The following is a 15,382-nucleotide window of genomic DNA, read 5'->3' on the forward strand; positions in this document are numbered from 1 at the left end:
CCGGGGAGCAAAACCACTCAGTTGAAAATCAGCAAAGTAAAATCTTACCAAAAGATATATCAGCGTATGTCAATGGTATTGTCATAGCTATGTACAATGTCAGATGGGTATTAGACTTGGGGGGGGGGTGTCATCACTTTGTGAGGTGTGTAAATGTCTAATCGCTATGTTGTTTTGTACACCTGAAACTAATTTTGAAAAAAAAAAAAAGTATATCAGCATAACCAGAAGAAAGCTGGGTAGCAGTATTAATTTCAGGTGTGGTAACCTTTAAGTGGTAAAACATATTTTTAATATAGAAAAGTCATTAAATAATTATAAACGATGCAGCTCACCTGGAAACTATAGGAATTCTAAAATTCTAGGTGCAATTAGTTTTAAAATATATAACTCCCAAATTAAAATAACAAGAAAATTGACTAGTCCTTCATCACTTAGGATATTTCAAAACATATCTCAATTATTGATGAGTCCAGAAGACAAAAACATTTGTATGGATAAGGAGGATTTGAGCAAGATATTTAAAAGCTTCACTTACTTGATACTATATTATTAAAAATACTAAAATAATCTTCAAATAGTATTACAAAATACCAAACCTTGAAATTAGAGTACAAGTTTTTCTCAATCATACCCGGGATATTTACAAAAACTGAAAGTGTATCATTCTATAGTTCAGGTTTAACAAATTTTAAAGAGTTGATATCACATAGAATATATACTTTGATAATAATGCTAAACTAAAAATCAATTAAGCAAATATTAACAAGATCTCCCATACATTTGGAAATGTTAAAAAAAAAACACTTTTATAGAGTCAGAGAATATATCTTATTGAATTCTGCAAATAAAGAGTTAAAATACTATATATCAAAACATGAAAACATTCATTGAGAATCATGTGTAATACAATCAAATACTGTAAGCAGTGTTTGAATATTAGAATTGAAGACTCAACTTAAAACAGCCGCTGTGACTTCTATTGTTTTTGTTAGACAAACAGGCCTGCATGTTTGTTAAAGTTAACTGCATCTGTTGTATTAAATAAACACCAAAATTCCAGTGGTTAAGCAAAACATAAATAAGTAAATAAACTTACGAAATGCAGCAAAAATGGTACTTAGGTGGAAATAAATATTTTTAAATACTGATATTAGACAAAAAAAATGATTTGAAGTAGATTAAACCAAAGAAATGTAGAGGGAAGATAAAATGAAAAAGAATAGAAGTTGAAGGACAGAAAACAAATATATAGACCATAGGCTCACTGAAATTAACAGGTGGTTCTTTGAAAAAACTGATACAATGTACATGAACACAAAGAAGTTGATGAGGAACAAAAAGAGAGAAGCCCAACTAAATAATATTAGGAATAATGGGGCACAACCATATATCCAGTGGAGAAAAATGAGATGATATCTTTAATAATTGGGCATATTATTGTAAACACTTGTTGTTTTACTTTTTCTATTGTTCCAAAAAACAGAGGAAAACACATTTAAAGCCAGTTACTTGCATGTATTTTGAGCTAAATATTTTTGTTTTTAAATTTTAAACAGCAATGCAGTGTTATCCATGAAGAGTCCATCGGCAAGATTTCCTGATGGTAGCGAGGTCATGCAATTTTTTTCGGTGACGTTTCCAGGAGGCAGAGCCATCCCAGGCTCTCCCAGGGGAATTAACGCTGAGCTCTCCTGCCGCATTGGTTTCAAATCATCTAAACCTGTGTCATTTTTTACCAGTCTAATTTTCTGTGATGACATAGGTAACAGGTAAGATATTTTAATGTAGGTTCTTCTGTATCTGACAGCGAAGAATAAAAAGGTTTATATTTTGCACTATTGTAAAATGTTAAAGGAGAGACATCTGAAATAATGACTTTGTATATGAAGATTTTCTTAAAGTTCCAAATGCATTGTTGCTCTGATGAGAAACAGCATAATAGTAGTCACCAGCCTAACCCACACTGGATCCAGGCAGTGTGGGTTTGAATCCTGGCTCAGTTAACTTTGATGAAGTTACTGAATCTTCTGAGGCTCTGTTTCCTCATCTGTTAAATGGAGATAACTGATCTTATCTGCGATCATGAGAATTTCATTGAGTTAATGCTTATTGAGTAATTGGGCAGGAATTGGTCCCAAGGAAGTGCTAAATATGTATTAAATGAAAATCAGAAACATCAGCACAACGAGTTTCCAAACAGTATGATTTTGTTACATGTTGCCTTAACAGTCTCAGAGAAATTCAAATACATCTTTCTGAAACAATGTTTTTTTGGATTTCTTACCTCTTAGGACCAGAAATTCCACTTTTATACCCTGAGATGATTTCACTCACCAAGTGACAGAAGGCTAATGCGTAGAGCAATAAAGTTTGTTAAAAATGTTTATAGTGAGAAGCAGCATAGAGTAAATTGTACACTAAAGATTAAATGTCAGTATGTTGATTCTAGGTGATAATTTATTAACTTTTAGTGAGGTTATTACTATGTAGTATCTTCATTCCTAGTCAGAGGATTGATTGATGTGTTAGGAATGAGACAGGAGAGAAACAGATGGCGCTGGAATGTTGCATCCAAGCTGAAGTATGGCTGTATCCAGAATGTCGTGCATGGAGTTCTCCTGAACTCCAGCTGGCATGTCTCTTTCTTGTAGACCCTGATGCATAAAATCTGTTAAACCTCTCAAATGCCCATTTTTCTCTTGAAGTCCATCTTTTGTTGACATTTTAGAACAATTTAATGGCGTTACTTTTGGCTCCTATGAAGCACTGAGTTCTGTGACTCTGTCCTGGGAGACATTCTGTACATTACTAACCTTATCCATTAAAATTTAACTTTCCTTTGCTCTAGTCCATAAAGTCACACTCTGCCCAAAGTACTACGTAAGGACCACCTTGGAACTCACCAGTAAAAATCATGAGTAACGTATCCATGAATATCGTAAAGCTAATGAAGTCTCAGACCACATTAACAGGGTGCGGAAGGAAATAGATGAACTGGATGGCTTCTAGTGTTAACTGGGTTGTGATGCTGTTCCTTGGCTCTTGTCTTCTCAAGGGAAAGAATTCAGTCGAGAGACAGCGTTTTTGTGCAGGTATAGAGTAGTAAGTTTATTAGTAAAGGCGGATACACTCCAAGATGTGGAACGGACCAATCCCAAGAGAGGGATCGTAAAGGCCTCTCTTTACATTGTGTGAGGATTTTTATCTCTATAGGTAGAATTGCATCCCCCTCTCCCTTCTCTTTATTTCTTCCTCTTCTGCTGAGGTGCCCAGTCCTCCCTTTTGGTTCTCAAGGCAGTTTCTGTCAATTTTCTTTTTAGGATTTGTTTGAGAAGCTCACTAAAAGGGTCCTGAGAAGCAGGATGTATACTCTGATAAGCGGGATGTCTTCCTCCCTTCTCTGACTTCTAACAACACATCGCTTTGATTTAGGGGTATGTGTCGGCCTGGAATCCTGCTGGCCCAGTAAAGCATCAGTGCCCTAAGTGAGGGCAGCTGCAAGGGGTCTGGACCCAAGTAGGAGCTGCAGCAAGTGGCCTCCTAACTGGGGCTAGGTCTCTCCTTCTCCTGCTCCTGTCTGTCTATCTACCTATCCTGTCACTGGAACAGGGGTATTACTGCCTCTAAGGGGAGCACAAACAGACTTCACCAGTGCAGTGAGGTTTGGTTAGCAAATGGACTGGTAAGAAGACCTGAAAACAGTTCCTAGAAGGAGGAGGGTGCTGTATTTGATGATTTTCTTGTCTTTCCTTTTTGTTGTTGTGTGATTCCTTTTAGCCTCCAGACTTGTTTGCTCTTACCTGAATTACACCGCCCTTCTTACCTTACTTTCCACTAAACTCCTTTTCAACCCTCAGGAGGCTTGGCATAAAGTAGAGCTATCGGAACTAATTTAGAAAGTTTGAAAATCATAGATGGGCCACAAAAGGCTTTTTCATGCACCCAGATTAACAAGGAGCCAAATCCTGAGCACTCTCTGGAACCATAATACTGGCAAATTCTTTTCCTGATGTCTTGTTAACTCCTTTTCTAGTTTCTAGTGTGTATGACCATCTTCCTTCTCTTCTCAACACTCCAAAGCTGTCCTTGCCTTTCTCTCTCTGGGCATTCCACCTCTAATCCCATTGTGATAAATAAGATCTTCCAGCAAGAAATTCCTCCAGAGCTTCCCTTTCGCCTCAGAATTTTTCTTGGAAATAAGTTTGGCTCTTTCTTTGCTTTTCATCCATTTGTTATTCTTGTAGGTAATCCTTGTGTGCTCTGCCCAAGAGTTTGAATAAGCAAAGATGAAATAGAAAGGGGCCCTTCCTTGATGGAGGTCAGGGTAGTCAGCAAGGGAGACTCTAAATTAAGTTTTTTATGTACTCTTTGGTGTCAACAGAGGCAAATAGAAAATGTAACACAAAAGGAGTTACTAATAATATCCTGGGTGCTGGGGAAATCGGGGATGGCTACATAGGCTCCTGAATTAAATCTCAAAGGACAAATTACGCTTGCCAGTGTTTGTCCTGAATTGAAGCCTTTTATTGCTCCCGGTGTGTTCATATTGAAGTACAGTAAAAAATAAAACACTCATTTCTTCATGCTTTGCTTTCCTTTTCTTATATAAGACCATTTCATACTGTGGCTCCCCTGGGGTGGCTAACATGCTTGGCATTGAATTTTGCTTCCTTCTTTAGACTTGGTCATACTTGGATTGGTTCAACTGACCAAACACTTAAAATTATAGCTGCTATTGTTCCTGCTCGTATGTCTGCTGCCACTGATAATGGTCCTCTGTCCACTCATGTGCCCTCAGTTCAGAGGGTGTACACCCTGCTTGTCTTTTCCCCAAATTCCCAGGAAATCTGGGGATGGAGGTTGTATATATCCATGGAAGGGGTGGTGATGTGGGTAGAGTATTACAAGTGGTAAAAACATGTGATAGGTTTGGAGGATGAAGCAGCCTCATGTTTGGAGGATAATTTTGGCGTTTGTGTTTTGATGGTTATTGGCAAGGCAGAACTGAGAGATGATGCTAAAATTGCAGCAGTAGCAGGTTAGGAGAGTCTGACATGCTCTGCTGAAGTATCCATGAGTTCAACATAGAAGGAGCACCGGCATTTCATTGTGGAAATCAAAGCTTGGATAAATACAGGAAGCAGGAGGTCAGCGGTTATTAATTATACGGGTCAGGTCCTAGGTCCTAGGCAAAATATCATGGGATCCACACAACAGCCAGGAATGTGGATGCTTTTAGATCTTCATCTCTATTTTACAGAAAAAGTATCTGAGGCCCACAATGTGATAAAACTTGTCCAAGTTCACTCGGATATTAAGTGGAGGAGCCAAGAGTTTCAATGAAATTTCCATTTCCAAAGATTATTTCCTTAGTAGTCACCTTGTTTTAACACCACTTAGATTGTAGAGAATCATGTAGAAATTTTTATTGTACGTGTACTTTTTTGAGAGTAACACTGTCATATGTCATATATAAACTTTGCAAAGAATAAGTAAAAGAAATGGTATATTTTCCTGCTGCTTTTCAAGTCTGTCTCTCTCTCTCTCTCAACAAACACACACACACACACACACACACACACACACACAATTCCATGTTTGATGTATAGTAATGGTAGTAATTAAAGCATACCCAATAAAAACTGGCATAGTATTTATTTTTATTGATAATATTAATTTATTGATGACACAGAAACTCATAAATTGTCTCCATGGTTATAACATAAATAAATGAATGTTTACAGTTTTACTGGAAGAGTCTGTGTTACAACTACCATCAGTAAACTCTACAGAAGATGATTTTTACTTAAATTTATTATTATACCACTCTTTTAGGTATTTTACATATGTACAACTCTTTTTAGGTATTTTAAAATAATAGTGTTGGCACAAGGCTTCAAATCAATGTAATAAATTGAAATCCAGTATCAAAGCAACTGCTAAAATGTTCCTTTGAAAGTACATGTTTCAAATCAATAAAATTTCAAAGTGGAAAACACATATTCCTTATAAAATTAAAATATGTATTTTCTTTTCGTACAAAAAATTAAACAAGCATATGTTTATTGAAATGCAATATGTCTTGTTTTAGAAGTTTATGGTTTTATGAGGGATTTTTGTGTCTGTTTATAAAATAGTTTAAGTGATATTAAGAATGGCTTTTGAGGAAGTCAAAGAATGCAATAGAAAATATAATTCCTTTCATTGCTGTTACGAATCATCAACCCCTATTCTAGGTTACCTTATTATCTTATGTCCTCATCAATTCAGCTGTTTTCTTCCTGACTTCCCTTATTTTTATTTTTGGTATATGAGGTAACAATGTAGGGGCAGGAATTCTGTTATCATGGGGGTGAAATTGCTTCGGATAATCTCCAAATCATTTATATTATGCTTCAGAATTGAAATTTGTTCTTATGTTTGCAGATGTATATTATCTGGGAATTTATACAGAGATCAAATAGATTAAGAGGTGCCAGAATGTTGTAATCCCCTATTTTGCATCATGATTTCCACTGTAGGTTGAGGAGAAGGGAACGTTATATCCTGAGGGAACTTGTCATTATGAGAATGAAGTGTTGTCACTTGTTCTTGTTTTACAAGTTCACTGTCTGGTACTTTACTAGATCTTGCAAAGAATGAAAGTTATGGCTTTGGGTGATTAACTTCATAGAAATCCTAAGAGTGCCAAAACCAGCTTAATGTTTTCCTATGATTAAACCCAAACACAGGGTTTTGTGGAATCAAGGGTTGATTTCAACTGCATGTTCCAGGTAACCAGGAGGTTAACATGAGTTAGCCATGCCTCATGGTTAAAACAGCCAACACGAGTTGAGAGTTCATAGTTAGAATTGTGGTATGTCAGAACTCTGAGGTCCTCCATACATTTTTTTCTTCATATAGTTTTTTTTTTTTAAATCCCACAAGTACTTAACACATATCCATTATACTCAAAACTAATTCTATCTTCCCTAGGTTTTAGTACCCAAATTTAATTTGAATAACTTTAGAGCAAATGAAAAAAATCAACTGTTTTATAAGAGAGCTAACACAAGTAATTGAAAATTAAAATTGAAGCCAAATGAAAGAAATCCAAATGACTCATTTATCAACTAGATAGATGTGGGTAGGTGCTATTCAGATATCAGCTGCTTTTTTTTTCCTTTAGAGCTGTGGCTCTCGTGCCTGGACACTGAAATCACCTGGGGAGTTTAAAAAAGTACATATGGCCTCAGTCCAGCCTTCATAGACTGTGATATAATTTGTCTGGAAGGTGACTTAGGCATTGCAGATTTAAAAAGCTCCCCACATGATTCGAATGGGAGCTCAGAGTTGAGAACCCTGGCGCTCAACAGTTGCTCTCAAACTTTACCCTGCATCTGACTCACCTGCAGTGCTGGTTACAGCTTGGGCTGTACCTCCAGAGTTATGGTTTAGTACGTCTTCAGTGGGATCTGCAGATTTGTATGTCCTACAGGTTCCCATTTGATGCTTTGTTAGTCTGGGAAGACGTTGAGCTTGTTGGAAACATAGAATTTCTAGTCTGAGGAATCAGCAGCATCTGTATTTTAAAACACTGCTCAGGTGATTCAGATGCACAGTAAAATTGGTAAAACACTGGACCTTCAAGACTGAATAAGGGCAAATGTCATCAGGAGGGATTAAACAGTGGGCCACTGGTAAATATTTGGCAGGAAATAACATTACCACTAGAAAATGGGGTTCCTGTGAGAATCCTTAGATTGTATACCCATCTCTCTTTTAGAGTAAGTTTGGTTTAGTTTACTAGTACATTATCTAACTTAATCTGTTTAAGAGATCTACATTGTAAAGTATAATTCCAAATTTACAGCAGAGGAACTTGAAGTACTACAGTGTTTTGATCTTTTGGACCCCCATCCAGCTGTTGAGTGAAAGAACCTAGATTTGAGATCATGTGCCATTATCTCTATCACACAACTTTGTTTCCCTTTACCTTTTCAAGTCCTAGGATTTTATTGCTGTAACATGGTCAGTTTAGTAAGTAAACTGAATGAAATTATCTTTAAGTTTCGTTATGTCATGTGGTATATAATCCACTATGAATATGAAGATTTTGATGTCTTAATGCAAATGAAACCACACATTATGTTCTAAATGACCAGTTGGAAGTGCATAGTAAGAGCAGTACAAGGATGTTTGGTAGAGGAGGTTGAACTAAAATCAGAGCTGCTGATTGGCTGGCACAGTGGTACATCCTTGCCAGTGGATACAATCTTGAAATATTTCCTTGCTAGTTGATAACCAGCCACTGTCCTAAGTGCTCATACCTGGTGCCTGATCTGCCTCAAACACTCCTTCTGGACCTTGGACCCACTCCAGACCTAGTAACTAAAGGGTTGATGCTGTCATAGCCACAATTGAAAGGATCCTGTACTATTTGGTTTGGGGTGGTGTCAGCCTATATATAGTGATGCTATTGCCTAGAAATGCCAGGGTTACTCACTGGGGCATAGTACTTACGGCAGAACCCTTACAGACATTTCCTCTTTCAGAGCCATTGTTGTGGCTGGCCTGGCCCTTGTGGGTTTTGTTAGGATTGCAAGATGTACCTCAAAAACAACCATCAGGGAATTTTGTGAAAACAAGGTTTACTAATGACAAGTCCTGAAGGGTAAATGGCAAGCCTGGGTCCACACAGTGAGGTGACCAGTATAGAGAGAGACAGAGAGTGAGCGAGAGAATGCGGGAGAGCCTGCGTGCGGTTCTGCCTTTATTGGGGTTGAGGGTGAAGTGCCTGGGGTTTCACATGTTCACTCTTCATTGGTAAATTTGAAACATGAGAGTGTGAATTAAAGTGAGGGAAAGGAAAAGCAAGCAGATTTAGTGCTTAAAACAACATTTTCATATATACAGTAGCATTTTATCAACCTTGTTATGGATTAAAAAACATTTTTGATGCATAATAAAACTTGTTATGCTTACTCTCATTAAAATAATAGGACAATCATTTAAATTGCAGCCTTATTTTTTAAAACATTCAATCCAATAAAAAGGAAATGAGGGATAGTGACAGCTGATCCTAATTATTGTTTTACTCAGTGCACAATTCGATCCTTGTGTAGGGTATGCCTGGCAACTTTGGGTTTATTTCTAGTATTTTTAAAAGTGTTTTTAGCATGCCTCTTCGAGATATCTTACTGTTTTTGAAAGGTAAGAAACTGCATCACATAAGGAAGACTAGAGAATGAATCAGATCCAGAGTCCAACCATATGGAGCATTAAAGCATGTAGGTTGGCAATGTGACCTTAGTAACTCTAGTGTAAGTTGTATCTGCTCTTTATGTGCCTTTCTGGGTTATTTAGATATTTAAAATAAGTATGTAAGGGATATTACCACATAGCGAGAAGCAACTTTTGAGGTATTCAAATTTCCTTTTATGGTAAAAAGAGCAGTTATTTAGACTTATTCATCTTTTGGAGACTCCATTCTTAGCACCATCTGCTGCCCATTGACAATGAGCAATCTAGAATTTTAGCATCATTATTGCTGAAAGTCAGGCTATGGGCAATCTCAAGAATATTTCAATAAACATTTATTAGAAATACTCAGTGTTGGAATATTGCATGGGAAACCTTGTCTGTCGTGGTTTGGGGGGCTGGGTTATGCATAGCACCATGTATTTTTCCAACTTTTTTGGTCTTGTATATATAGATAGAATAGGCAGTGATGGGGGAGTAGAATTTCTAAGCGGCCATGCTTTGTTCTGATACAATCATCTGTTTCTTATTCCTCGACCTAGTCTCGTGGAAGGCTGCTTCTAACGAATGGCACCTTCATTCTATGAAGAACATTATTTTCATAGTGGATCTGTTAAACCAAATCACAGGATTGTAGTACAGTCTCTACTATAAAGTAGAATGTTTATTTATATTTAATCCAAACATATAATACCAGTATATTATAGTAAACTATAACCAGAAAAATATTCATAATTATGATTTGCTCACCATTCACTTGTAGCAAAATGGTGGTGTTTAAAATTTGTGTAGAAATTGCAAAAGCTCAGACACTTCCAAGATGCTATTTACCATGTCTTCTGAGATTATTAAAATCATACTGCATTTAACACTATGCAGGTTGAAGAAAGAAAAGTTAATCATAGATGATGTAGTTTCTCTCTTTTCCTCCTTTTTCTTCTTTACCCCCAATCTCTTTGGAGCCAGTGATAATTGGTTGGAGAAATATATGTTCATTTAGCAAATATTGAACCGTGCTTAGAGATGTTTCATTTTAGAGGAAGTCCCAGTGTACCCTTTGTCTCTCCCTGAGTGGTTGCAGGCACCTGCCTGATGGCTGGGCCTCACAGTCCCTAGAAGTCACATGCCCATGCGGTCGGCTGCCACAGTTCTTTCCTGGAGACCCTATTTTAAACTGTGCTGACAGCTATAGTATTTTTCCACATGAACACTGAATTGAAAATAAAATATATTGATATATTTTAATCAATGTTAATGATTTCAAATTGTGAAAGTAGCCCCTAAAGAAGGATTTTGAGATCTAAAAAATAGTTTACATCAGTTGCAGGATTGTTTTCAGATTGTTGAGCAGACTAAAAATGAGATGATTCTTGTAAAAAGAATTGATATATATTTAAAATATTTGCTAAACGAACATATTTCTATATTTGATGAATATCTGTGGATCTCTCATGTGTTTGAAGAAGAATTCTCTGCCCTTACCTTTGCAAATCAGTGAAATACATTCACAGGTGAAGCATACTTCTGTGGATTTATGCGCATTTAGATCAACCTCAAATGTTTTTAAGGTTACTAAATTGGTAAACAGCACATATTTGCTAGAATTATTAATGTTTAGAAATAGCAGTGTCTTGATGGGCTGCAGGTAACATATTGCAGGTTCCTGCAATGCCCAGAAGAGCAGCTGCAACTTGACTCCTTTTCCCTCCACTCAAGAAAGGATATTGAAAATCAAATAAGTGACAATCACATTATCATCAATAATCTTTTCAGTCTGTTTTGATCTCTTATAAATAAATAAATCCAAACTCTGCAACTTTATTACAGATTAACAAAATGACATTTGATGTCCTCACTTGTGATGGAGAGATTCTTTTGTCTCACCACATCATGGATGACCTTGATGGTTACAAATACACATTACAGCACCAGATTGAGTCCTATCAATTGACCTAACTAACATAAAAGTACTATCTGTAGTGAGCATTCGGTATTTAAATAAACATATCAGTTAACCCTTTTTGTGTGTAAATGAAGTTACATGTGAATTATTTTGCTAGCAATGATTGAGATGGGAAACGTGAATAGGTGTGGATAAGCAGTTTTGGAAAGGTTGCTCAAGGATGTTTGTTTTGTGTAACACTAAAGCAAATACCGTCATCCAAAGTCATTTCATTATTTGTAAGTCTTTATTTAAATACTATATGGATAGCGACAAGCACTTGTCTTTGATGGTGATGGTGGGTAGTGGGTTTTAAAGTGAAAAACATTTTCAAAGGGCTGACTCAGATATTTTATTCTCCTCCCATTTATCACTTTATTCAGTCCTATAAATAGGAATCTAGGTGATTAATCCAGAATAGTGTTAGCTGTAAGCTCTTCTTTAACCATTCATAGCCACTGCCAGTTTTCGCAACACATAATTTTATAATATTTTAGCTGCCTTATGAAGAAAAGTTGGGACACACTAAAGAGACAAGCTTCCAAAAACCACACCCTGTAACCCTGCCTCTTCTTGCTCTGCTCAACTCTCTGTGAATTAAAACCATGTTTAACAGGGCTGCTTTTAGAATGTAAGATCTGCCTATAAATAGTGTAGATAAGAGGAGAACCTTAATTAAGATGAGAAAGATATAAATAATATAATATTTCTCATGGTGTTTGACATAGTGTTGACAAGCCATCACTGTACTTCATACACTATTGCAAAGTGATAATATAGAGTAATTACCAGGCCATTTATCACACAGATTTAACATAGAAGCTTCAAATATCATTCCTAAAGTGATGAGACATAAGAGTCTCTTAATCTTCACTATTGATGGGGAAAGAATTAGAGATGTGTAATTGGAGTATCAATTATCCACCAACTAAGGATCAGAGAGATGAATGATGCGACTTTTCACACCTTGTTTAATGAACTATATGTGGTCACCATGCCATTCAATATCAAAGTTATGGTTTGTAAAGATATAATTTGCATTTTATTGGTTATTATCTGCTGTAGACATATACATTCTTACTTGACTTACTTTTTTTTTTCTAATTTAGATTTTTTTGTTGATTTTACCTTCTCTAGCATGTAGTTCCTTCATTTCTAGAATCCAGTAGTGTAGAGAGTGATCAAATAGGACTAAGACAATAATAGCTGTTTGGATGTTGAGAAAGATATATGGTGTATGGTATATATATATATATATATATATATATATATATATATATATATATATATGCGTGTGTGTGTACATGGCTGATTGAAGACTAAAATTATCTTGATGCACTACTGCAGTGCAGAACTAAAACCAGTAAGGCAATGTGCTAGTGGTACAGATATTAAATATAGTGCTTCTATTAAAAAGTCAGTAGTACTAGGACAAAGTAGTCACATAAGTTAGGCTCAATATAATCTAAGAGTGTTTTGTTGCTAGTAGAAAGATAAGACAATTGCACAATGCTTTCATAAAATAGAATATATGCGAGTTGTAGAAGGTAATAGTACTACTCTCTATTGGTTGAATAACTTTCATAGTAATTGCTTTCAGTTCTTAGACACATTTAAAGGAGGACAAACACAAAACAAAAGGTCATCTAAAAAAGTTAGATGGTGTGTGAAATATTTGGCGACCTCGCAGTTGAAAAAACCCTTGACCGTTCTAAATGTTGAGAATCCGAAGAGAAGCCTTAGAGAAGATATGCTGTGTTTAAATATTTGAAGGAATGTAATAAGGATTAGACTGTTGATTTTGTTCCGTTTGCTCTGAAACAGAATGTCTGAAGTTACAGCTCTCCAGATATGAAATGGGTCGTTTCTGAGTCATGACTGTCACCCTAGTAGTGTTTCCAGAATAGTGTCATCTGAGGTTAGATACCTTTTGTCAGGGATGCTATAGAAGAAGAAGGTGCATAAATTAACTCTGAGGTTCCATCAACTGTAAAATTTCCTGAATCTGGTTATAAGTCTGTGTACTTACAAGCTGTGTTCTGGAACACACTTGACAGTGAAATTGACCATCTCTGTTAAAAGCTTTAAAGGTAAATATTCTTAAACTATTAAAGTAGATACAGTAGGTGGTTAAGAAAAACAAAGTAGGTGGAAAGAAAAATGATGAATAAATCATGTCTTGATCCTTACAGGCATCCTGGATACTTAAAAAAATATTTTATTGTATTATATTTACTGCATCTGAAAATTTTATTTTATTGAAAGGCAATGTTTTCACTTTTAGGTTTTCACTTCCAGTTATTGCAGCAGCAGACAACTGCATTCTTACTATTTACCCTTATATGGCACTTCATCATGATAAGCAAGATATTGTTTTAAGGAATGGTAAGTGGTATATGACTATTTTCTCTCTAACTTTCAAAACTGTACATGTTCTTGTTATCCAAGGCTGTCATCTAGAAGTAAAATGACTTTGAAATTAACATATGTTTATTAAACTCCTGTCATTGTCAGAAGCCATGTTTAGTATTGAGAGTAGAATATGGCAGTGTCTCTTAAATCCAGAAGTTGACAGTCCAGTGAAAGGTGCATAAATACAGTCATACAAACAAGGTGGAATGAAGAGTTTGGTGTATGAGTGAATTGAAATATTGGGAATGTTGGGGTGGTGCAGAGGTTAATGCTGATGTTGGGGGTCTGCCATGTCTTTATAGAAGAGATTACATTTGTGGAGAGCTTGACAAATGACTATCTTGGACAGAATGATTTGGGGAACGGCAGTATAGTAACAGTATGGGGGTGTGATGGGAGACAAGGCAGGCAGTGTAGGGATGGCGCTGCCCCACTGTGCCCTTTGTTCTGTAACAGGAGGGGCCTTCTGTGGTTTTTGAGGATCAGTGATTTAGAAAGGGAGCAATTGTTGGGATGTGAGATGAGTTAAGTGGGAAGGAGAGGGGACAGTAGACCTACTGGGAGTTGCTGCAGGGAAAATGGTGAGAGAAGCTAAGAAAAACTGAAGAGGAGCTACTAAGCAGGGAGAAATGTGAAATACAAGACAGAAGAGGATGATTGATGGAGTCAGTCTTCAGAGGAGGAGAAAGGATGGAGAGTAGGAAAAATTCCATCTGTATAGACTGTCATAGCCTTAAGTTTCAGTGCTGTGTCGGAGTTCTTTTCTGTGTTTTTAACGAATTTTCTCATTCTCCATTTGCTTCGTCACATGTTTACCACACCTATGAAACCTATTCAGTCATGTTCTGCCTCAGGCTCAGAGGATGACCTTTTCTCTGACTTTTCAGAAGAAATAGACCATCAGGCAGGAATACTCTGAACTTCCAAATACCAAGCATGCAATGGAACCCATTGTCTCTCCTGTCCCAAAGCTGGGAGACAAGACTCTCTCCTGACTTAGGCCATTTCTTTATCTGAATTCCATTCGCCAGGGACCTTGCTTAATCAATTAACCTGGCTTACTCTTGCCCTTCAGCTTCTGCCTCCCTCTTAGCTGCTTTGGGGAGGTTTGCAACAGGGAGGACAGGAGACAGTATTCTCTCAGTGGACAGGTTCATTCCCAAAGAGGAAAAGAGGGTGGATTCAGGCCAGGCATGCCTGATTTGCTCTTCCCAAACTTACCAACCAGATAAATCACTTAGTTTCTTAGAGAGATGGAGAAAAATACCAAAGGAAACCAGGCTTTTAGGGCTCCCTTTAACCAGAAAAAAATGTCAGGTGAGGAAGAAGCATTCTTTCATTGTATGCTGTACCTTCACTACTCAGCAGCAGTTTATACTGTTGACTATACTCTCTCACTGTCTCTCTCCCCCACTGCCTCTCTTCCCCCCAACACTTTCATCATACTTTCTGGGCTTCCACATACAATACTTCCCTGGGTCTCTTCTCACCTCTCTGACTGTTCCTTCTGAGCATATATATGTATTACAAATTTTACACACATTCTCAAAATTTAAAAGATTTTCCTGACTAATCCTGATGTTATTTTTTAAATATTTTCTAATATAGTGGATAGGGTGGGTGGTGATTTCCAATAATACACAATAGAAAGAACAATGGATGAAGAGTCACAGAACGGGGTGCAAATTCTATTTTGTGTTTCAACCTCACCATTTTGCCATATGATTTTATCTTTAATTCTCAGCTCCTCAGACATTTGTTATTAAACAGAATGTGCCTGGTGGG

At 36.7% G+C, this 15,382-nt stretch overlaps 1 protein-coding gene across 1 annotated transcript in view; it reads left to right on the forward strand.

Moving 5' to 3' along the window:
* The window catches only part of CFAP47 (cilia and flagella associated protein 47), a 374,794-nt gene that overhangs the window by 120,401 nt on the left and 239,011 nt on the right, over positions 1 to 15,382 (forward strand). The window contains exons 26-27 of the mRNA XM_074323826.1: positions 1,560 to 1,772; positions 13,470 to 13,570. Coding sequence (XP_074179927.1) covers positions 1,560 to 1,772; positions 13,470 to 13,570 — 314 coding nt within the window. The remainder of the gene's footprint in view (positions 1 to 1,559; positions 1,773 to 13,469; positions 13,571 to 15,382) is intronic.

This window comes from Rhinolophus sinicus, chromosome X (assembly GCF_036562045.2).
Source record: "Rhinolophus sinicus isolate RSC01 chromosome X, ASM3656204v1, whole genome shotgun sequence".
Taxonomy (NCBI): domain Eukaryota; kingdom Metazoa; phylum Chordata; class Mammalia; order Chiroptera; family Rhinolophidae; genus Rhinolophus; species Rhinolophus sinicus.